At 44.4% G+C, this 23,593-nt stretch overlaps 1 protein-coding gene across 4 annotated transcripts in view; it reads right to left on the bottom strand.

Annotated features, from left to right (window-relative positions):
• Nucleotides 1-23,593, bottom strand: part of KCNAB2 (potassium voltage-gated channel subfamily A regulatory beta subunit 2) — a 55,185-nt gene that overhangs the window by 22,380 nt on the left and 9,212 nt on the right. For 2 of the 4 annotated variants that reach the window (XM_070759022.1, XM_070759023.1), the window contains exons 2-4: nt 19,917-20,039; nt 18,812-18,853; nt 145-188 (exon numbers count right to left, since the gene is read on the bottom strand). In XM_070759022.1, coding sequence (XP_070615123.1) covers nt 145-188; nt 18,812-18,853; nt 19,917-19,993 — 163 coding nt within the window. In that variant the 5' untranslated portion in view covers nt 19,994-20,039. Of the gene's footprint in view, nt 1-144; nt 189-9,372; nt 9,591-18,811; nt 18,854-19,916; nt 20,040-23,593 lie in introns of those variants that run through there. The other 2 variants (XM_070759024.1, XM_070759021.1) reach the window with 2 other exon arrangements.

Raw genomic sequence — 23,593 nt, 5'->3', positions numbered from 1 at the left:
GACCTAATATGATTTAAAATGTGTGTGTGTGTGTGTTTGTGTTTAAAGGAGTGGAGAATTTGAATTTTGAGCCCAGGTTGTGTTCTTCAAAGACCCACAAAAACTCCCCCGCACCCACAACTGGACACAGCAATGTCCACTCACCTAAACCGAGGCAGGAAACCCGCAATCCAGACTTTCCGAGGTTTCTGAAAAACACACACACACAGAGACACACAAAACATGTGAAAAAAGAGGTTTGTTTGTTGTGATGCTAGCTTGCGAGGAACAGATATCTTTTGCAACTCCGACCTGCGCAAAAAGTACACAAAGACACAAATACAGACACACAACAGAGAGAGCATGCAAGGGAGAACACACCGAGACAAAATCTTGAAAAAAAACCACAACGCAGGTTGATTCATGCTTCACTTAAAGACCGTTCCAAGTTTCTGGCTTGTCGCGCCTCACACTTATGACCCTTCCTCACAGTTACAACCATTGTGGCATCCCCGTGTGAGCAAAATCTGGGCAGTTGGCATGCCCAGGTTGTCCTTGACACAAGTTTGCATAAGAGTCTGTTCAACGTTGCCACAATGCACTGGAAAAAGGTGACTTACGACCATTCCTCACACTTATGACGGGGGGCACCTGATCCAAATCCAGACCGGTGGCACCCGACTCGTGTTTGTGACGGCTGCAGCGTCCACACAACCTCGTTTTAAGCCGCCTTGTTCAAATTGGGGTAGCCGGATTCACTTAACCATCTCGTAACTCACTTAACGACGGAGTGATTCACTTAACGACGAAAAGCCACACAACGGGGCAAAACTCAACTTCAAGGAAAGTCTTGCTTGTACCTGTATTTCATGCCCGTCTGTTTCGTTGCCTGGTGGTCGGCGGGGCAGACGCTGTGCCCGGAGAGGTGGCCGAGGCTTTGGGCCACCATCGCCACGGCTCGGAAGCGGCCTCGAGCCCCGGGGCTGCCCGCCGCTTGCCGGCTCGCCAGTCGCTCCTCGGCGGCCCGGCTTTTGACGTTGTGCTCCGAGCAGGCGAAAGAGACTTGCATGCCGGCCACTGGAGCGGGGGCTCTTTTTTCGATGTGGAATGGCAAAAGTAAAAAATATAGAGTCCTTCCCAGGTAGAGCGGTAGGAGGGTCCAGTCAAAGGTGGCAGCCCCCTGCAGCCATTGCGCCCCCCCCAGTCCTTTATTCCTGGGGGGGTGGGGGAACAGACCCCTGTTCCAGGATGCCGGTGCGAATGGCGGCTTGCTGGCAGAGCAGCTGGCGGAGGGAGGTTTGTCCGAGTCTGCCACGCACGGCTGCTCCTTCTTTCTTTGCGGCGCTCAGAGACGGCAAAAGCCTCGTGTGCGCGCACACACGAACACACGAACACACACACAGAGACACAAGCTGTCTTTTCACTCTTCCCGCTGCCCCTCCCCATGGAGGAAGCGAAGCTGCAGGCCAGGAGCAGCCTCTGCCCTCCCCTCCCCTGTTTTCTCCTCCTCCTCTTCTTCTCCCTTTGCTCCTTTTGTTTCTCTTCTTTGTCCTCCTCCTTCTTCATCTTCTTCCCCTTCCCCTTCCTCTCCTCTTTGTCTCGTTACTTCTCTCCTTCGTCTTCCTCCTTCTTTCCTTTTTTCTCTCTCCTCCTGTCTTCCTCCCCTCTTCTTTCTCTTCTTTCCTTTTCTCCTCCTCCTCCGTCTCGTTTCTCGTCTCCTCTTCCTTTTTCTTCCTCTCCCTTTCCTCTTCTTTTTCTCCTCCTCCCTTCTCCTCCACTCTTCTTTCTTTCTCTTCCTCTTTCTTCTCTTCTGTCTCCTCATTTCTCCTCTGTCTTCCTCTTCTACTTTCTCCTTTCCTCTTCGTCTCCTTCTCCTTTTTCTCCTCTCCTCCTCTCTCATCTTTCTCTCCTCCCTTCTTCTTTCTCCACTCTTTCTTTTCCTCCCCTTTCTTCTCTTCTGTCTCCCTCTCATTTCTCCTCTCTTGTCTTCCTCTTCTTCCTCTTCCCCTTCCTATCTTCCTCCTCCTTTCCTTCTCCCTCTTTCTCCTTCTCCTTTCTCCTCTCCTCCTCTTTCATCTTCCTCTCCTCCACTCTTCTTTCTCTTCTTCCCCTTTCTTCTCTTCTGTCTCCTCGTTTCTCCTATGTCTTCCTCTTCCACTTCCTCTTCTTTCCCCTCCTATCTTTCTCCTCCTTTCCTCTTCGTCTCCTCCTTTTTCTCCTCTCCTCCTCCTTCACCTTCCTCTCCTCCCTTCTTCTTTCTCTTCCTCCCATTTCTTCCCTTCTCTTTTGTCTCGTTTCTCCTATCTTCCTCTTCTCTTTCACCTTCCTCTCTTCCCTTCTTCCTTCTCCTCCACTCTTCTTTTTTTGTCTCGTTTCTCTGTCTTCCTCTTCCTTTCCTCTTTGTCTCTTCCTCCTCTTTCCCCTTCTCTTCTTCCCCTCCACTACTTCCTCTTCATCCCCTCCTCCTTTTTCTCCTCTCCTCCTCTTTTGTCTTCTTTTCCTCCCTTCTTCCTTCTCCTCCACTCTTCTTTCCCTTCCTTGCCTTTCTTTTCTGACCCCCTCTCGTTTCTCCTCTCCTTTGTCTTCCTCTTCCTCCTCCTCCACTTTCCCTTCTTCCCCTATCTGCTTCCCCCTTTCCTCTTCATCTCCTCCTACTCCTCTTTCTCCTTCTCTTCTTCCCCTCCTCCACTTCCTCTTCATCTCCTCCTCTTCTTCCAGAAGTTGTGACTTGCTCCATCGTTGGAGATTTTCACGAATAGATTAGAAGCCAACCAAAAGGTGGATGGTTGCAAAACTCTTGTGCACCATGTTCTGTGCATCTCACACACACAAAAACACAAACACACAAACACGCAAATCAGCACACAAATTAGCCCCATTCTCCCAGGAAGGTAGCTGAGCCGTTTTTTGCCTCCTGGGCTGCAGCTGTGCAGAAGCATTTGCAAAGGGGTTTTTTCTTGAGGATTTTGAGAAAAAAATTCGGAGGGGGAAAAACAAAGGAAGTCCTCGAGTTATGACCATCATCGGATCCCAACATTTTAAAGACAGGCAAGCTATAGATTTATAGATAGGTAAGTAGGTAGATAGATAGATAATAGGTAGGTAGACAAAGACAGATGATATATAGGTAGGTAGGTAAAAATATAGGTAAGATATAGATATGGGTAAGATATAGATGTATAGATCGGTAAGTAGGTAGGTAGATAGATAATAAATAGGCAGGTAGGTAGATAAACATAGAAACATAGAATATTGATGGAAGAAAAAGACCTCCTGGTCCATCTAGTCTGCCCTTATACTATTTCCTGTATTTTATCTGAGGATGGATCTATGTTTATCCCAGGCATGTTTAAATTCAGTGACTGGATTTACTAACCAGTAGCTAAAGATATAGGTAAGCTATAGATATGTAGATAGGTAAGTAAGTAGGTAGGTAGATAATAGATAGGTAGAAAAAGATAGATGATATACAGTATAGGTAAGTAGGTAAAGATACAGATAAGATATAGATATAGGTTAGGTATTTATTTATTTATTTGATTTTTATGCCGCCCTTCTCCTTAGACTCAGGGCGGCTCACAACATTTTAGCAATAGCACTTTTTTTTAACAGAGCCAGCATTATTGCCCCCACAATCCTATATCCAGGTAAGATATAGATATATAGATCGGTAAGTAGGTAGGTAGATAGATAATAAATAGGTAGGTAGGTTAACATAGATGATATATAAGTAAGTAGTAAAGATATAGGTAAATATAAGGTAGATAAAGATAGATAGATAGATAGTTAATAAATAGATAGGTAGGTAGGTAGATAGATGATGCAGACATAGGTAGGTAGATAAAGATATAGGTGAGATATAGATAGGTAGGTAGATAGATAATAGATAAATAGGTAAGTATGTAGATAAAGATAGATTATATATAGATAGGTAGGTAGATGGTTAGATGAATGGATAGACCAGTGTTTCCCAACCTTGGCAACTTTAAGATATTTGGACTTCAACTCCCAGAATTCCCCAGCCAGCGCTGGCTGGGGAATTCTGGGAGTTGAAGTCCAAATATCTTCAAGTTGCCAAGGTTGGGAAACACTGGGATAGACAGACACAGAGGACAGATGGAGGGAGGGTGGAATGGATGGATGGATGAGGGAGAGAGAGAGATAGATCAGATTCTCTCCATAAATTCTGGGAGCTTCTTCACTGGAAAAGACGGGACAATCCTTTGAGCAGAATGGCATAAAATCCCTTGTGTTTAAGCAGGGGGCTGGACTAGATGACCTCCAGGGTCCCATCCAACTCTTGGTTATTCTATAATCCCAGATCTATTCATCAGGTGGGACGGCTTTTGCCTTTCAGATGTTGTGGATTCTCCATCATTGGAGTGGATAGTTTCTTGCTTGGGCAAATAAAATCCCTTGCATTTAGCAGAGGGGTTGGACTAGATGACCTCTAACGGTCCCCTTTCGACTCTCTTTTATTATTCTTTTTATTTTTCTAATTACAATTTGCAAAGTGGCAGATCGCACGGGGTGCTCCCCACCCACCAAAACCATCCTCTCTAAATCCAGAAAACGAAACCTCCTCTCCTCTTTAAGTGACGTTTTTTGCCCCTTTTATTTTGAATTTCTCAGTGGCTGGCGAGGAGGCTTCGCTCGCTCCCTGCTTAATAAGGCCCCTTTCTTTGGGTTTTTATTTATTTCTTTTTATTTGTACGGAATGAATAATAGAGCAGCCCTTATTAGAAAGGCTGTAATCCAACACTTCCCCAAGTGTCCTGCCATGCACCTGGAGTTATAAACAGGGACATTTGCAATATTCATGGTGGGTTGGGGAAGGAAATATAATATTTATGGCGCGCTGCCTGATTCTGACCTCTGAGTTAAAGCAGGCGCCCGGCAGGGGACTTCTTGCCTTCCGGGTGCCTCTTGCAAATTGTGTGTGTGGTTGTGTCTTTGTTGCTGTGTGAGTGGGTGAGAGAGAGAACTTAAGAGTTGTCCCCTGTTGGACCATCTGGATATGCTGTCCGAAAATGGCACCTTAAGCTATTGGAAATCCTTTTTTATTTTTACCCCCAAGGGGGGAAAATGGACAATTTTGACCATTTGGGAAAAAAGGGAAACAGAGAAATCAATTTAATTAATTTAATTTATCTAATTTGTATATGCCGTGGGACTCAAATCCAGTTCCTTGGATGGAAAGAAAATAACACAATACAACACGGAATAGATTAGAGTAGGAAATATAATGGAGAAATAGAACACGGAATATAGAACAGGATATAAAGAATGTAGAACACACTGTATTATTATTATTATTATTATTATTATTATTATTATTATTATTATTTATTGGATTTGTATGCCGCCCCTCTCCGCAGACTTGGGGCGGCTAACAACAATGATAAAAAAACCAGCATGTAACAATCCAGTTAATAAAACAACTAAAACCCCTTATTATAAAAACCAAACATACACACAAACATACCATGCATAACTTGTAATGGCCTGGGGGAAAGAATATCTTAACTCCCCCATGCTTGGTGATAAAGGTGGGTCTTGAGTAATTTGCGAAAGACAAGGAGGGTGGGGGCCATTCTAATCTCTGGGGGGAGTTGATTCCAGAGGGCCGGGGCCGCCACAGAGAAGGCTCTTCCCCTGGGGCCCGCCAAACGACATTGTTTGGTCGAGAGGACCCGGAGAAGGCCAACTCTGTGGGACCTTATCGGCCGCTGGGATTTGTGCGGTAGAAGGCGGTTCCGGATGTATTCTGGCCCAAGGCCATGTAGGGCTTTAAAGGTCATTACCAACACTTTGAATTGTGACCGGGAACTGATCGGCAGCCAGTGCAGGCCACGGAGTGTTGCAGAAACGTGGGCGAATCTAGGAAACCCCACAATGGCTCTCGCGGCCGCATTCTGCACGATCTGAAGTTTCCGAACACTTTTCAAAGGTAGCCCCATGTAGAGAGTAAAATAGAATGTATAATATACACTGGTCAAAAAAATAAAGGGAACCCTTAAACAACACAATATAACTCCAAGTAAATCAAACTCCTGTGAAATCAAACTGTCCACTTAGGAAGCAAGATTGATTGACAGTCAATTTCACCTGCTGTTGTGCAAATGGAATAGTTGTGCAAATGAAATATGCAATGAGAATACTGTATTTCATTCATTCAGATCTAGGAGTGTTGCCTTCATTTTTTGGGGCAGTATATATATAGAACAGAAAGCAGAATAGAAAAGAAGGCTCAACTTTTGCACAAATTTAATTTGTTGTATTGTGTTATTTTCTTTCCATCCAAGAACTTGATTTGAGTCCCGTGGGATTAGGTGGCATAGGAATCTAATCCCACGGGACTCAAATCAAGTTCTTGGATGGAAAGAAAATAACAACAACCCGGAATAGACTAGAGTAGGAAATAGAATGGAGAAAGAGAATTACGGAATAGAGAACAGGATATATAGAGTACAGAACACACTATAAAAGAGAACGTAGAATATACACTGCTCAAAAAAATAAAGGGAACCCTTTAAACAACACAATATAACTCCACGTAAATCAAACTTTTGTGAAATCAAACTGTCCACTTAGGAAGCAAGATTGATTGACAGTCAATTTCACCTGCTGTTGTGCAAATGGAATAGTTGTGCAAATGAAATACAGTGATCCCTCGATTATCGCGAGGGTTCCGTTCCAAGACCCCTCGCGATAATCGATTTTTCGCGATGTAGGGTTGCGGAAGTAAAAACACCATCTGCGCATGCACGCCCTTTTTTTCATGGCCGCGCATGCGCAGATGGTGGAGGTGGGGAGCGACGAAAGTGCGGAAGCCGACAGATTGCAGCACCCGCTCGCCCGCCGTTCGCCCACCCTTTGCCCGGCCACCCGCCATTCGCTCGCTGCTCGCCCGGCCACCCGGGTTCGGGGGGGTGCTGGGAAGCCCCCTAGGCCGGCTGCGACCTTTTAAAACAGCCGCGCCACTTCCCAGCTGAGTCCTGAAGCCAAACGCAGAAGTTCGCCTTTGGCGTTTGGCTTCAGGACTCAGCTGGGAAGCGGCGCGGCTGTTTTAAAAGGTCGCAGCCGGCCTGGGGGGCTTCCCAGCACCCCCCCGAACCCGGGTTGGGGGTTCGGGGGGGTGCTGGGAAGCCCCCCAGGCCGGCTGCGACCTTTTAACACAGCCGCGCCGCTTCCCAGCTGAGTCCTGAAGCCAAACGCGGAAGTGGTTTTTTTTTTTATTAATATTTTTTTAAAAATCGCGATATAGCGTTTCGCGAAGTTCGAGATCGCGAAACTCGAGGGATCACTGTATTCAATCAGAATATTTCATTCATTCAGATCTAAGAGTGTTCCCTTTATTTTTTTGGGCAGTATATATATAGAACAGAAAGCAGAATAGAAAAGAAGGCTCAACTTTTGCACAAATTTAATTTAATTTAAGTTTATTAGATGTCTATGCTGCCCAATCCCACGGGAACTCAAAAAGTTTTTGTTGCAGTTGCAAACAAATCAAATTCTGGGGGATTTTAAAAGAGCAGAAAAGCCCAAGGATGAGAGGTAAAAAGCTGCGTAAACGCTCTGGGGGTGCAAAGTTTTTGGTATAAATTCCCCGAGAAAACACTTAAAAAAACACACACACATTGTTTTCCTGAAGTTTTGTTACAACAAATGTCATAAGAACAAGGTCGCAACATTCAGCCACGACTCACTTAAGGACCGCCTGGGAATTCTGGTCGTTAAGCTGAGGACTTCCTGAGGACTAAGAATTTATTCATTTAAAAATGTTCAGAAACCAACACATATTCTTTCAGACAGTGTCACCTGGTGGTAAGTGAAGAAACTACAGAAACAAATTTTCAGAAATAAATCTCAATTTCTCCCTCTCCATCCATCCTCTATCTATTATCTATCTCTATCTCGCCATCGTAGTAATTGGTACGAATGTCTACTTATAACTTTTCCAGCTAATATCTGAAAACTCTTTTTTCCCTTTTTCTCCACCACTGGACTCTCTCTTACACTCCTCTCCTAGAATTGCATGAGAATTCCATTTTAATTTCTTTCTTTTTGTCTCTTTCCTTCTTTCCTTTTTCTTCTTCCTTCCTTCTACCCTTCTTTCCCCCTCTTTCCACTTGCTTCCCTTTCTACCTCTTTCCCTTTCTTCCTCCCTTCCTACCCATCCCTTTCACTCCCTCCCTCCTCCTTTCCTTGTTCCCTATTTTCTTTCTTTCTTTCTCTTTCTTCCTTCCCCTCTTTCCTTCCTTTCTTTTTCTCTTTCTTCCTTCAGTTTAGTTCCCTTTCTTTCCGACGCCTGGCAACACTGCTGGCTGACCACAACATCCACGGCAAAAAAATATAAACTGGCATATAAATCCAATTAATAAATAAACAAACACAAACTTGTGTTTTGGGACTGCCGCAAAGGATGCGCAGGCAGAAAGAGCCTGCAGAAAATTGAACGCTGGTTTCCACGGGAAGTTTGCACACTCGCGTCCTGGCCAACTCACAACCCCCTTCACCCAAATGCTAGAAGAACGAGGCGACTTCAGAATGACCCTCAAATTCCCACCTCCGAAAGCGACATCAAAAGTCTGTCTTTCCAGGACGCAATCGGAATAAAAATTAAAATACATGGAGCGATATCCCTGCCCAGGGTGTAGCTGCAAAAATACGTAGAATAGAACTGGAGGAGAAAAAGGATGTGCGAGAATAATAATAATAATTAATAATAATAATTAATAATAATAATAATAATAATAATAATAATAATAATTTATTAGACTTGTATGCCGCCCCTCTCCGAGGACTTGGAGCGGCTCACAAGAGCAAAACACAATGTACAAATCTAATGTTAAAAGCAATTTAAAACCCTTCTTATAAAAAACAATCACACAACCTAACGAACCATACATTAAAAACCACAGTAGCTAAGGGGTGTATCAGTTTCCCCATGCCTGGCGACACAGGTGGGTTTTTAGGAGCTTTTGAAAGGCAAGGAGGGGGGAGGGGGGAGTTGATTCCAGAGGGCCGGGGCCGCCACAGAGAAGGCTCTTCCCCTGGGTCCCGCCAGACGACATTGTTTAGTCGACGGGACCGAAGAAGGCCGACTCTGTGGGACCTAATCGGTCGCTGGGATTTGTGCGGCAGAAGGCAGTCCCGAACATATTCTGAAGTTATATATCCAAACGTATTTTATTCTTTATTTTTCTTAAAATATTAAAAGAATCCACCATGTCTCACAATCAACGTCTCCACTAGATAATTGACAAGTCAAACCGGAATTAAGTCATTAAGCTTAAAGTGAGCCAACTTCCTCCACTAAGTTGAACCAGACCCAATCCGCATATCGAAGGATAAGGTCTGCGAACCCAAACCGACGCACGTTTTGCTTACCGATATTTCATGCCGGTTGTCTGCGCCGTGCACTCGTCCAGGGACAAGCCGTGCATCCGGAGGAACTCTTCCCTGATGCGGGTCTGGGCCGCCACCCGGACTTCCCTAAGTTTTTGCAGCTCGACGGTGTCGGTTTGGTGCAGCTGGTGGAGGCCCCACTCGGAGTGGGACCGGCTGGCCACGCTCCGCAGGCTCCCGCTGTACGTCATCGACAGCATGATGCTGCCCGATTGGGGGATCTGCACAGGATCCGTGAAGGAGGAGGGCGTTTGCCTTAAGAGATCAAGCCCGCCGCATCGCGATCTTTTCCTGCCTTGCCCGCCCGCCCGGTTGGTGGCGAAGATTGCAAGCATCGGTTGGGGTCGAGCGACGGTTCAAAGTTACAACGGCACTGAAAGAAGTGACTTAAAGCCTGTTTTTCACGCTTAACGACCGTTACAGAATCCCCGTGGTCATGTGATCAAAATTTGAATGCTTGGAAACTGGCATGTACTTATGACGGTTGAATTGCAAAGTCGGCGTTGAAGCCAGTTTCACTTAATAATTTTGTTATTAACTATAATAATAATAATAATAATAATAATAATACATTTAATTTGTATGCCGCCCCTCTCCGAAGACTTTAATGACTTAAGTCAGTGATGGCAAACCTATGGCACGCCTGCCACAGATGGCATGATTTTCTGCCTTCTGGAGGGCGGGGGAAGCCATTTTTGCCCTTCTCAGGCTTCATGCGAGCTTCTGGAGCCTGTAGGTGGAGAAAAATGGATCCAAAGGGTCTACCAGAAGTTCAGAAATGAACTTCCAGTTGGGCCGTTGGACCATTTTTCACCCTTCCCACATTTCAAGAGGCTGTTTTTCACCCTCCCAGGCTTCGGGAAAGCCTCCGGAGCCTGTGGATGGTAAAAAACGGACCCAACAGGCCTACCGGAAGTTTGGAAACTTATCTTCCAGTTGGACCATTTTTCACCCTCCCCAGGCCTCTGGAAGCTGCTTTTCATCTTCCACAGGCTTCAGGAAAGCCTCAGGAGCCTGTGTATGGTAACAAATGATCAATGGGCCTACCGGATAGGCCTTTGCGCCCTTTTTCACCCTCCCCAAGCTTCAGGAAAGTGCCTGGAGCCTGTGGGGGTTGAAAAATGGATCCAACGGGCCTACCGGAAGTTCAGAAATGAACTTCCAGTTCCGCCACTGGGCTGTTTTTCACCCTCCTCAGGCTTCAGTCTACGAAGAGGGGCGGCATACAAATGTAATAAATTATTATTATTATTCAGGAGGCCATTTTTCACCCTCCTCAGGTTTCAGGAGGCTGTTTTTCCCTCTCCTCAGCCTTCAGCAGGCTGTTGTTTCCCCTCCTCAGGCTTCAGGAGGCGTTTTCCCCTGTCCTCAGGCTTCAGGAAAGCCTCCAGAGCCCCCCCTCCTCCTCAGGCTTCAGGAGGCCCCTTTTCCCCATCCTCAGGCTTCAGGAGGCGTTTTCCCCCCTCCTCAGGCTTCAGGAGGCTCCTTTCCCCTGTCCTCAGGCGGCTGTTTTTCACCCTCCCCAGGCTTCAGGAAAGCCTCCAGAGCCTGTGGATCATGAAAAACGAGGCTGACAGGCCTAACTTCCGGTTGGGCCATTTTTCACCATCCCTAGGCTTCAGGAATGCTTCCTGAGCCTGTGTATGGTGAAAAATGGACTCAACGGGCCTACCGGAAATTCAGAAATGAACTTCCGGTTAGGCCATTGGGCCATTTTTCACCCTCCTCAGGCTTCAGGAAAGCCTGCAGAGCCTGTGGATGGTGAAATACGGATCCAACAGGCCTACCGGAAGTTTGGAAACTAACTTCTGGTTGGGCCGTTTTTCACCCTCGGAGGCATTCCTGAAGCGTGGGGAAGGCAAAAATAACCTCCCCGTCCTCCGAAAGGCTGGAATCTGTTTTTCACCATCCACAGCGTGGATGAGTGTGGGGAGAGTTAAAAACAGCCTCCTAAGGCCTGGGGAGGGTTAAAAATGGCCCAACCAGAAGTTCATTTCTGAACTTCCATTACACCTGTTGGGCAAGCCCTGCGCACATGCGTTCAGGGAGCAGCATAGGGGGCTGTGAGCGCATGCTCGGGGGAGAGCATTGCATTATGGGGGTGGGCATGCCTAACCCTAAACTTTTTGGCACCCAAGGGGGGAAAAAAGTGTTCGCCATCACAGATTTAAGTGATTCATTTAACGACAGTGGGAAGAAAGATTGTAAAACGAGGCGAAACTGGCTGAACAGCTGTCTTGCTTAGCAACGGAAAGAATCCTCGACTTGCAACCTCAATTGTGGTGGGAACTTGTGGGGAGACGGGTGGGACTTCAACTCCCAGAATTCTGTGCGAGTCTCTAGTTGGGGTTTTTTGTTTTAAAAGACTGGGCAAGCTTGCAACCTTTTTCACCAAGCGACGCCGTTTGGATCCGAAGGGTCCTGAGTTCCAAATTTTCCCACCAACTGGCTAATTTTAATTCAGCCATCCCTAAAGAAATCAAGCATGTTTTTAAAAGTTTGGCCCTTATCTTATCCTAGCGCATTCCATCCCTCACTCGTGTGGGAAAAAAAAGTCGCCCGTCAAGAGTTGATCGGCTGATAAATCTAATAAAATAAATAAATAAAATAATAAATAATTGCAAGAAAAGGAGATAGAAAAATTGAAACCTAATCCGCTAAAAAAGGAGAAAACAGGGAGAAAACAAAATTGGTTTGAATAAAACCTACAAGGACCTCACTGCAATTCTGAATGTGGAATTTCTTTTTTAAAAAAATAAGAGATCAATCTATTTATTTATTTATCCTGTAACGCATGGATAGCAAACTTAAAAATTTTGCAAAGAGCACAACATGATAAGTCTGTTTAGTGACCATTTGGAGTTAGTAGGGCATGGAAAAAATGACTTACGACCATTAAATTATACGACTGTTGCATATTGAATTTCACGTTGCACTTTGAAGTACATTAGTTCGCAAGAGAAAATAAGTGTTCCTTATATTAATAGCTAGGCCATTTATCCAATTAAGGGCTTTTAAGAGATCCATCTAAATGGATTTAAAAGGAGGATCCAGTTTCTAACTCTCCAAATGTCCAGATTTGAGAATTCAAAACCTTCAATGTTATTTTTTGCAAAGTTCTTTAAACTTTCTGGCGATATCTAAGGACGATCACTCTTTCACTCTTTTTCTGAATTGCATCTTAATCCTATACCTTAAATACTTATCACTTGACTACTTAAATTTGGGCAGATAACACACCCCTTCCTATTTTTAATGCAGCTTACAACTGGTGTGATAGGGATGGGATGTCTCTTTACATTTTGGGGCCAAAATATCGATAGAGATACTGAAATATTGCTAAAATATCTTTTTGAGAAGGATAAGTATTATGCAGGTATGTTCAAACACCCATTTTTTCTCTGCTTCCTACAAAATAAGGCAGCCCCTTCATTCAAAAATCAAATTTTGGCCACTGAAATGAGTGGCAGAACATGAAAAGATTAGGAGCAAAATAGCTGAAGATGTTTATTTATTTTGGTTTCAAAATGAAAATAAACATGAAAACTGAAGTTTGGAGGGTGTAAGGCGTTTTAAGGTCTGTGGACTACATAGTCTATAATTTCTGTTCATTCCCTGGGCTGATTTACAGCTGCCAAGGGGTGACACCGTGAGATTATTATATGCTGTCTTTCCCGTGGTGGATTGCACACATAATTTAATTCTATTAATCAACCGAATGCATTCCGATAAATTTGTTCCTAATATTAAAAATTTAGTCAGCTAAAGATTAATTTTCAATTCCATTTCTGAACTGCAAAGAGGGTTCATTTTTCTGCATTTTGTAAAAAAACAAAGTCTTGCAGTTGAGTTGGGCAGAGATACTAGATTAAAATTAAACCTGGGTTGCAAGAATCTGGTTTACAACTTTGTTTTGCAAGCTGTGCTGGCTAAAATTCTTAACCTTGCCCCATTCTGAAATTTAAGGAAATCTGAAGGATCTCTGCAAGAGACGGAGGGCTGAAATTTTAAAATTTGGAGAGGGATTTTCCGCTAAGCGGGTTTGTATAATATCCAGTTCTCATTTCTGAGCCTGTAATAATAATAATAATAATAATAATAATAATAATAATAATAATAATAATAATACCACAGTCCTGGATGCTTGGGAAGTGTTCGACTTCGTGTACTGTATTACTGTTTTTTGTGAATAAAATAATGATGATGTTATAACAATGTTAATTAATAGATCATAGGTCTCTGATTAGGAGCTGTACTTTTAAAAGTTTTTATCATCCCAGACTATGAACTGAATTGAAGGTTAAAAAATAATAATGAGGAAAAGGAGGAGGAGAAGGAAGGAAGAAACAGCCTTTATCCACGCACGGTTTAAGCCAAAAACTGGGCTTTTAAAATCAAAATTTCCTGTTATTTTATCCTAAAATTGCTCGACCTACAGTTCTCGGAAGTTTGCAAGGTGTAGCTGTGGATTTTTTTCATCCAAGCCAAACCGTAAACGATAAGCAGCAACTGAAATGTGAAGATAAAAGGAATCTTGGGCTATTTTTAAAATATATATATAAAAAGGAGAAATAAATAAAAAATATCAAGACACGCACAATTTTGCACACGGATCCAGCTGCACTCCCACAACCTCCAAAATCCTGTTGGATGCAATAAAGGTGTGATCTTATTTCATCATTCTCCAAAAAAAAAAAAAAAAATTACGCAGAAAGAAACTCAATTCTGATGGAGAAAGCAAACACACCCCGATGATGTGTGTTTGATGCAGAGAACTTGCTGGCGCCCCATCGAATTTGGGACCCCAAGTTTCTTTTCAGGTGCAAAGGAACAGAAAGAAAAAACCCCCAAATAAACCTGGTTTACTCAAAAGACGGGGGCATAAGCCACGGTTAAGATGTGCAACCATGGCTGCTAAAATCCATACGGGATGGAAACATCATATTAAAAACTTTCTTTCCTTCTTCCTTCCCTAAAAAAGCAGATGAAACTTCTCCCCAAAAGCAAGAAAATTAATAAATAACTTGAAATAATAAATAAATTAAGCTTTTTTAAAGCTACTCTCCAAGCCCAGCCACAGAAATATCTGCAAAGGGTGTTGCGGGATTTTAAACTTCAACCCGCGACCCCCCCATTTGCGTTTCTCTTATCCGGGGATCGCTACTTACCTGGTGTCTCGCGATCCGACTCATTAAAACAGAAGTTCTCAGTTATTACATATATATTATTTTTTCTCGCGGACGGGTGGAAAAACAGCGCACAGGCGTGGCTTTACATGCAAAGGGGGGTGGTAGAGGTGGTGTGGCGGGGAGGGAAAAAAAATCCACTCTGGGTTGTCAGGAGCAATCTCGAATGACCCCCCCCCCACATCCCACCCACCCCGAGAGAATTTAACAGGAAATCCATTAAGACGGTTATGATGATCCGAGCTAAATTATTCAACAGTGTGTCTCTCGCTCACTCGCTCTAAAAAGCTTCTGGCAGGAGAAGTCTGATTTATGGGAGGCGCAAAAATCGATCGACGGGTTGCTCGCTTTTTCTTTGATTAGCGGGGACTCGTTGTTGTCATTGTGGTGCTAACGCCCACCGTGGAGGGACACGGTGGAGACAACGAGAGAGGATGATGGATGAGACGAGCGAGGAATGACCGGGACGGACAAGAGCCCGCGATTCGCAACGTCAAACGAATCCCGTTGAGGAGGTAAACAGACGGCGCATCCCCGAGATTCCCAGGCGATGGGGTTTTCCGCGAATCTGTTAGGTTCTCCACCCACCTTGGCTCAAATTCACCGGTCCGGGTTGTAATTTGGAGGTGGAGCTGGAAAATTCTGGGGAAAGGCTGCTTTCATGAGCTGCCGATGCAGCTGCTTTCATAAGACACGGAGATGGCTGCCTTCATGAGACGGGAGAAAGGATTTCGATTCGTGTTTCCGTGATCGCGGATGGTCTGAAGAGAGGAGCCTGCCATTCAAACGTAAATCCCATTCAAGGTGGAAAGGGATGGTAGGTGAGGTGTCTCTCTCTTTCCAACAAGCCAAGATCCAACTCATAATTTACCTCCTCCACGTACCTCCTTCCAAGAAGCCAAGATTCAACTTCATCCTTCCTTCCAACAAGTCAATATTCAACCTCACCATTCACCTCCTCCACGTCCCACCTTCCAGCAAGCCAAGATTCAACCTCACCCTCCGCCTCCTCCATGTCCCTCTCTCCAACAAGCCAAGATCGCCAAGCAAGACCACCGAAGACGCCAGCTATCCACACATAACCCCCCCATCCCCAGGCATGAAGAAACCGCGGGCATTGAGGAGGAATATTCTGAAGACCACTAAACCATTGGAATGTCCACCCTGGTAAGCCGAGATGTATCCAGGTCAGTTCTTTGCCTCTACCCATTTTGCCACCCTGCCAGCACAGAGATGACCAAACTGCCAGGCTCTCTGGCTACCAAGAAGGTTAAAAATACGAGAGATAAAATATGAGAGATGAAAGGCTAAAAATATAAGAGATCCCTTCTTCTCTTAATGCATTTCCCACCCGATTCACACATGCTGGATTATAGAGAACAGAAAGCAGAACAGGAAAGAAAGCTCAACTTCTGCACAAATTTAATTTCATTTATTAGACTCCTATGCTGCCCAGTCCCACGGGACTCAAAAAGTTTTTGCTGCAGTTGCAATTCTGGGGAATTTTAAAGAGCAGAAAAACCCAAGGATGAGAGGCGTTTGGAGTTGAATAAATAGCCTTTTTAGCCATAATCCGCTCCGTCGGATTGGGGTTTTTTTTTTTGTTTTTCGTCTGCTCACGGAGTTTAAAAAAAGAAAAGGATTATAGGAAGAAGAAGAAGGGGGAAATGATAGAAACATAGAAGATTGACGGCAGAAAAAGACCTCCTGGTCCATCTAGTCTGCCCTTATACTATTCCCTATATTTCATCTTAGGATGGATCTAAGCCTATGAATTTTGATGATGTGATAATTAGTGTAAATCCCGTCATAAGTGTGAAAAACAGACCTGCCTTTCTTTCAAGGGGATACAAACATAGAAACCTAGAAGACTGGAGGCAGAAAAAGACCTCCTGGTCCATCTATTCTGCCCTTCTGCTATTTCCTGTATTTTATCTTAGGATGGATCGATGTTTATCCCAGGCATGTTTACATTCAGTTCCTTTGGATTGACCAACGACGTCTGCTGGAAGTTTGTTCCAAGCATCTACAACTCTTTCAGTCAAATATTTTCTCACGTTGCTTCTGATCTTTCCCCCAACTAACCTCAGATTGTGTCCTCTTGTTCTTGTGTTCACTTTCCTATTGAAAACAGTTCCCTCCTGAACCTTATTTAACCCTTTCACATATTTAAATGTTTCGATCATGTCCCCCCTTTTCCTTCTGTCCTCCAGACTATACAGATGGAGTTCATGAAGTCTTTCCTGATCAGTTTGATGCTTAAGACCTTCCACCGTTTTTGTAGCCCGTCTTTGGACCCGTTCAATTTGATCCATCTCTTGATCAAACTGCAAGGCTCTTTGGCTACCAAGAAGGCTGAAAATAAGAGAGATAATTCTGCTTTCTCTCCCTTCTTCTCTTAATGCATTTTCCGCCCTCCGATTCACACATGCTGGATTATTTCCCGGTTTATCTCTGGGGAGGAAAGCTAATTATCCATGGCTTTTGCCAACCCATCAACGTCGATAGATGCCAAGGAAGGTGCCCAGAAGTTTTGCAAGTTGGCAGAACTTCTGCTGATGTATCTCTCTTGGCACCTTCCGAAAACTTTACCGCACTTTGCCGAAATGTGGGAACTTTGCGATGGGAATACGCGGATGAGCCTCTTGTAAGTTGAAATCCCATTTTTTAAATTTTTGGCTTCGTAGATAGTCCTGGGCTTAGAACTCTTCGCTTAGGGACGGTTTGAAGGTACAAGAGGAGCGGAAAAAAAAATCACGTACAGATGTTTTTTCACACTTAGCGAACGTCGTTGCAGAGTTTTCCCCCCCGTCGTCGTGCGATCGAAATTCGGAAAATGACATGTACAGTGGTGCCTCTACTTACGGACTTAATTCGTTCCGTAACCAGGTTCTGAAGTAGAAACATTTGTAAGAAGAAGCAATTTTTCCCATAGGAATCAATGGAAAAGCAAATAAGGCGTGCGATTGGGGAAACCACAGGGAGGGTGGAGGCCCTGTTTCCTCCCAGGAGATTCCTAGGGGCCCCACGGAGGGTTCTCCCTGCCTTTACCAGCCCTCTTTCCTCCCAGGAGATTCCTAGAGAGGCCCCATGGAGGCTTCTCCCTGCCTTTTCCGGCCCTGTTTCCTCCCAGGAGTCTCCTAGAGAGGCCCCATGGAGACTTCTCCCCGCCTTTTCCGGCCCTGTTTCCTCCCAGGAGATTCCTAGAGAAGCCCCACGGAGGGTTCTCCCTGCCTTTACCAGCCCTCTTTCCTCCCAGGAGATTCCTAGAGAGGCCCCATGGAGACTTCTCCCTGCCTTTTCCGGCCCTGTTTCCTCCCAGGAGACTCCTAGAGAGGCCCCACGGAGACTTCTCCCCACCTTTTCCGGCCCTGTTTCCTCCCAGGAGATTCCTAGAGAGGCCCCACGGAGGCTTTTCCCCGCCTTTTCCAGTTACAGTTTTGGAGGCTTGGGTTTGTAAGTGGAAAATGGTTCTTAAGAAGAGGCAAATTTTTTTTTTGAACACCTGTTTCTTATCTAGAAAAGTTCGTAAGTAGAGGCGTTCTTAGGCAGAGGTACCACTGTACTTATGTCGGTCGCAGCGCTCCGGGGAATCACGTGATCCCTTTTGGCGACTGTCTGGCCGGCAAAGCCAACCACATGTCTCATTGAACAACTGCAGGGATTCACTTAACAACCGTAGCAAGGAAGTTTGAAAAACGGAGCAAACCCAATGCTTTAAAAAAAGGTGACTTTCCCAGCCGGCTTCCGACAAGCGACAAGTGAACTGGGAAAGGTGGATTTCCTTTAACAGGCCCTGCGAAAATGGTTGTAAAATGGGCCACCTCATTTAGTGACGCAGCTTCTTGGTCCCGGGTTTGGTCGTAAACCAAGGACCCCTTGTAAAAATGGCTTTTGTGATGACGACGGCAACGTGGAGTTGGAAAAACCTACCGTGCCTTTAGGCTCAACAATACCTTCCAACCAGCCCAAATAATTTTTCGTTTCTTATTCCTTACAAGAGCTCTAACCAGCCACCCGTAGAGTCACAGTTAGAAAAATCTCATTTTTCCAAAGGGAATGCATGCAAAATTAGGGGGTCACAGGGACACGATTAGGGGGTCACAGAGGCAGCCTCTGGAGGGGAACCCCCCTCCCCGATCCTATTTAATTTTATTTATTTTTGCAGAACCGCCAAATTGGAAGCTTGGAGACCACCGAGAGGATTTTTTTTTTAAAAAAAGGACAAAATTTACCTGTAAAACTGGAGCTGTCTTTTCGGACTTCCATAACGAGCACTTTGGAAAGCAAAAGGGGGAAAGAAGAAAGGAAGGAAGAAAAGAAGAAAGATTCCACAAATGGCAGATTTTGAAAAGGAAAAAAAATAAAAAAAGGCAAGGAACTTTGCAAACACATTGGGCGAAACGATTACTGCCTTCTCCGGACACTCTGGCCTCCCAATGCAAGACTCTATGGTTGTTAGCATGGTTTCCTGGGTCAAGAGGGCTGGATCAGCATGCCATCTTACCCTAGATTCTCTGGCCTCTCAATGCAAGACTCTATGGTTTTTCAGTGTCTTGGATTAAGAGGATTGAGTCAATGTATCATCTTCCCTGGACTTTCTGGCCTCTCAATCCAAGACTCTACGATTTTTCGCATGGTCTTGGGTCAAGAGGATTGGATCAGCATGCCGCTTTCCCTACACTCTCCGGCCTCTCAATGCAGGACTCTATGGTTCTCCCCACGTTCTTGGATCAAGAGGATTGAGTCAACATATCACCTTCCCTGGACTCTCTGGTTTCTCAATCCAAGACTCCATGGTTTTTCCGCATGGTTGGTTGTGTTATCTTCAATCAAGCGGGTGAGGTCAACATATCGTCCCTAGACTTTCTGAGCCTTCCATCTCAAGACTCTATGGTCATTTGCATGGTCTTGGATCAAGAGGGTTGGGTCAACAGCATCCCCAAGTGCAGCAGGTAGGAACTGCGTCTTTCTGGTAGTGACATCCTGACCATCTCAGAAGCTGGATACATTTAACGGAGCTAGTAACCTAACGACGGCAGTCGTTCACTAGTCATAATATGGGACACAAGTTTTAACAACTGTCTCGCTTACCAACATTTTGGGCTCCTGAAAAACAAAACCCCCCAAAAATGATGACCGACCCAGAGTGTGACTTGCTTACTAACCGTCGTAGCAGTGTGAATTTTTGTCCCAATTACGGTCGTAACTCCACAATGACCCATCTGTCTGATTTTGCACCCCCTGAGGGTCACTCGGCTGCTTCATTCTGGTCACTGGAGGTCCAAACCCGGGACAAGTTGCAACCGACATACACGGCTGGCCGATGCTGACACTCACCTGTAGATCATACCTGGGGATCCAGTGTGTCGGTTTGAGAATCTGGCCGGGGAGTCCGTGGTGGATTCGGGGTACATGGAGGCAAGCTCCTCCAGGATCCAAATGAATCTTTGTTAACACCCACTGCAGGAAGAAAAGAAGGAATGGAAGAAAGAAAAAGGAGGGAAAAGAAAGAAAAAGAAAGAAGGAAGGAAAGAAAGAAAGAAAAGGAAAGAAGGAAGGGAAGGAGGGAGGGAGGAAGAAAGAGAAGGAAAGGAAGGAGGAAAGAAAAAGAGAAGGACGGAAAGAAAGAAAAGGAAAGAAGGAAGGAAAGGAGGGAGGGAGAAAGAAAGAGAAGGAAAGGAAGAAAAAGAAAGAAGGAAAGAAAGAAAAGGAAAGAAGGAAGGGAAGGAGGGAGAAAGAAAGAGAAGGAAAGGGAGGAGGAAAGAAGAAAAGGAGAAGGAAGGAAAGAAAGAAAAAGAAAGAAGGAAGGAAAGGAGGGAGGGAGAAAGAAAGAGAAGGAAAGGAAGGAGGAAAGAAAAAGAAAGAAAGGAAAATAGAAAGAAAGAGGGAGGAAAAGAAAAAGAAAGGAAGAAAGAAAGAAGAGGAGGGAGGGAGGGAAAAAGGAAGGAAAGAAAGAAAAAGGAAGGAAGGAAAGAAAGAAAAACCAAACCATGAGTTGAATCTTTTTATTTTGTTCTTTTAAAGACATTTTAAGCATTTGGCTTTCCATTTTTCCCTGGTCTTTTGAAAGATGGCAAAATTCTTTCATTTTATATTCTTTTATTTGTCTTTCTGGTCCTGTACACATTTTTGTTCGGCTTTTACAAATCCTGGATTTTTAAAAAAAGTTATTGATATTATTTTAGCCACAAATGGAGAAAAAAAAATTCAACAACAGCTCTAGATTCTGTACATTCCTCCATTCCTGAAAATAATCTGCTTACTCAGCAAAGCTGGGGGCAAAAGCAGAAAAAGGAAGAAAAGGCAAGGAAGACAAAAGGAAGGCAAAAGAAGGAAAGGAAAACAAACATGCATCTAAAAAATGGTAAAGGATGTGGGCCACTAAACCACGATCTGCAATCCAGAACTGCCTCCAAGCCATCTTGACCGCTGCTGGTCACAAGAGGGCGCTGCAGACTTCTTAGCCTCCACTCCACTTAAAAAGTTGAAAATCTGCTATTAAAAAAAAGAGAGATTCTACTCCAAATTGTGAATGTATATAGATGGATAGATGGATAAAAAAAGACAGAATGGATAAATGAGACAGAACGGATGGATGGATGGATGAATAACATCAAAAGACAGGGAGATAGAATGGAGGAATGGATAAGATGGATGGATAAATGAATGGAGGAATGGAGGAATGAATGAATGAATGATAAATGAATGGAGGAATGGAGGAATGGATAAAAAGATGGATGAATGGATGAGATAGGTGTATTGGAATGGATCAATTCATGGATGGATAAATTAGAGAGAATGGAGAATTTGTATGTATGGATAAATGACAGATAGATGATAGATAGGTAGATAGATAGATATTGTGATGGATGGATAATAGTTATGTTGATAGATAGAAGATAGATGATAGATAATAGACAGACAGATAGATAGAAGATAGAAATACAGATCATAGATGATAGATAGTAGACAGACAGACAGACAGACAGACAGACAGAGATAGATAGATGATGATGGATGGATAGATAGATAGAAATAGTGATGGATGAATGATAGTTATATAGATAGATAGAAGATAGATGATAGATAATAGACACACAGAAAGATACATAATAGATAGAAAATAGAAAGATATAGACAAATCATAGATGATAGACGGACAGACAGACAATACACAGACAGAGCTGATACATAGATGATGGTTGGATAGATGATGATAGATAAGATAGTGATGGATGGATGATGGTTATGTAGATAGAAGATAGATAATAGACAGACAGACATAATAGATATAAAATAGATGGATAGAGAGACAAATGATAGATGACAGACAGATAGACAGATGATAGACAGATGGGTGGGTGGACTAGGTAGCTTGGTAGATAGGTAGATGTAGATAGATAGATAGATAGATAGATAGGTAGGTAGGTAGGTAGGTAGATATAGGAAAGAGAGAGAAAAGATGATAATATAGAGATAGATGAGTGAGAGATACAGCCGGACACAGACTCACAACTGTGACAAGAAATGTAACATGGAGCAAGCCTCCCTCAGCTGTCTTGCTTAGCAACGGAAACTTTACCCTGAATTGTGGCTACAAGGCGAGGACCCCCTGGATTCTGCAGCCGGATCTGTTCCGGCACCCCTGTTGCAGAGAGAGAGACCTCGGAGCGGCTGTCCAAGGAGACGGGAGCCAGGAAAAGGCCGTCCGGTCACAAGGCGAAGACCCGGGCTAGGAGACCAGCCTGCCTTTCTCAACCCCCTCCCCCCACTCCAAAGGAGGAGAGGCTTCAAGGGGACACGAAGGAGGGAAGGGGCTCCTTGGCAGGGCAGAACAAGAAGGAAAAGAAAGGGAGAAGGAAGGAGGGAGAGGATTCTGGCCACTGCTGCCATCGGATCCGTCTCTTGGATGAGCTCGGCCTTGGCTGGCCGGAGACAATCCAGCCGTCAGGGAGTCAGACTCAAAGGGGGGGGGGGTCCCCTCTCTTTTTTCCTCCCACTCTTCTCTTCCTTCTTTCCCCCCTTCTCTCCCTTTTTTCCCTTCCTTCCTCCCATTCATTCTTCCTTACCTTTTTCCTTCCTCCCTCCCTTTTTCCATCCTCCCATTCATCCTTCCTTTCTTCCATCCTCCCATTTATTCATGCTTCCTTTCTCCATTTTTCCTTCCTTCCTCCCCTTTTCATTCTTTCCTCCCTTTTTTCCATCCATCCTTCCATTCATTCTTCCTTCCTTCCTGTTTCCATCTTCCCTTTTTTCCATCCTCCCATTCATCCTTCCTTCCTTCTTTCCTTTTCTCTTCCTTCTTGCCATTCATTCTTCCCTACTTCCTCCCTTTTTTCCTTCCTTCCTTTTTCCATCCTCCCTCCCTCCAATTCATTCTTTCGTCCTTCCTTCTTTCCTCCCTTTCATTTTTCCTTCCTCCCTTCCTTTCTCCCTCTAATTCATTCTTCCATCCTTCCTTTGTTCCTTCCTTCCTTCCTTTCATTTTTCTTCCTTCCTTCCTTCCTTCCTTTTTCCCCTCCCTCCCTCCCTCTCACCAACAGTTCTAGGCTGCATCAACAGAGGGATAGAATTAAGATCACGTGAAGGGTTAATACCACTTTTTAAGCCCTTGGTAAGGCCACATTTGGAATTTTACATCCAGTTTTGGTTGCCACGATGCAAAAAGGATGCTAAGACTCTAGAAACAGTGCAGAGAAGAGCAATAAAGAGGATAAGGGGACTGGAGGCTACTAAAACATATGAAGAACGGTTGCAGGAACTGGGCAGGGCTAGTTTAAGAAGAGGGAGTCAACTATTCTCCAAAGCAGCTGAGGGTAGAACAAGAAGCAATGGGTGGAAACTAAACAAGGAGAAAAGCAACTTGGAACTAAGGAGAAAATTCCCAAAAGTCAGAAAGGTTGATCCGTGGAACAACTTGTGCATTGCACACTTGCAAACACAGCACCCTAATGTTGCTACAGCGACATTCGCATACAGAGCATCTAACCAAGCAGTTTCTCAAAATCCTCTCT

The sequence above is a fragment of the Erythrolamprus reginae genome, chromosome 8, assembly GCF_031021105.1.
Source record: "Erythrolamprus reginae isolate rEryReg1 chromosome 8, rEryReg1.hap1, whole genome shotgun sequence".
Classification (NCBI taxonomy): Eukaryota; Metazoa; Chordata; class Lepidosauria; order Squamata; family Dipsadidae; genus Erythrolamprus; species Erythrolamprus reginae.
Note: the sequence above shows the minus strand (reverse complement) of the source record. Positions and strands in the feature narration are given on the sequence as shown.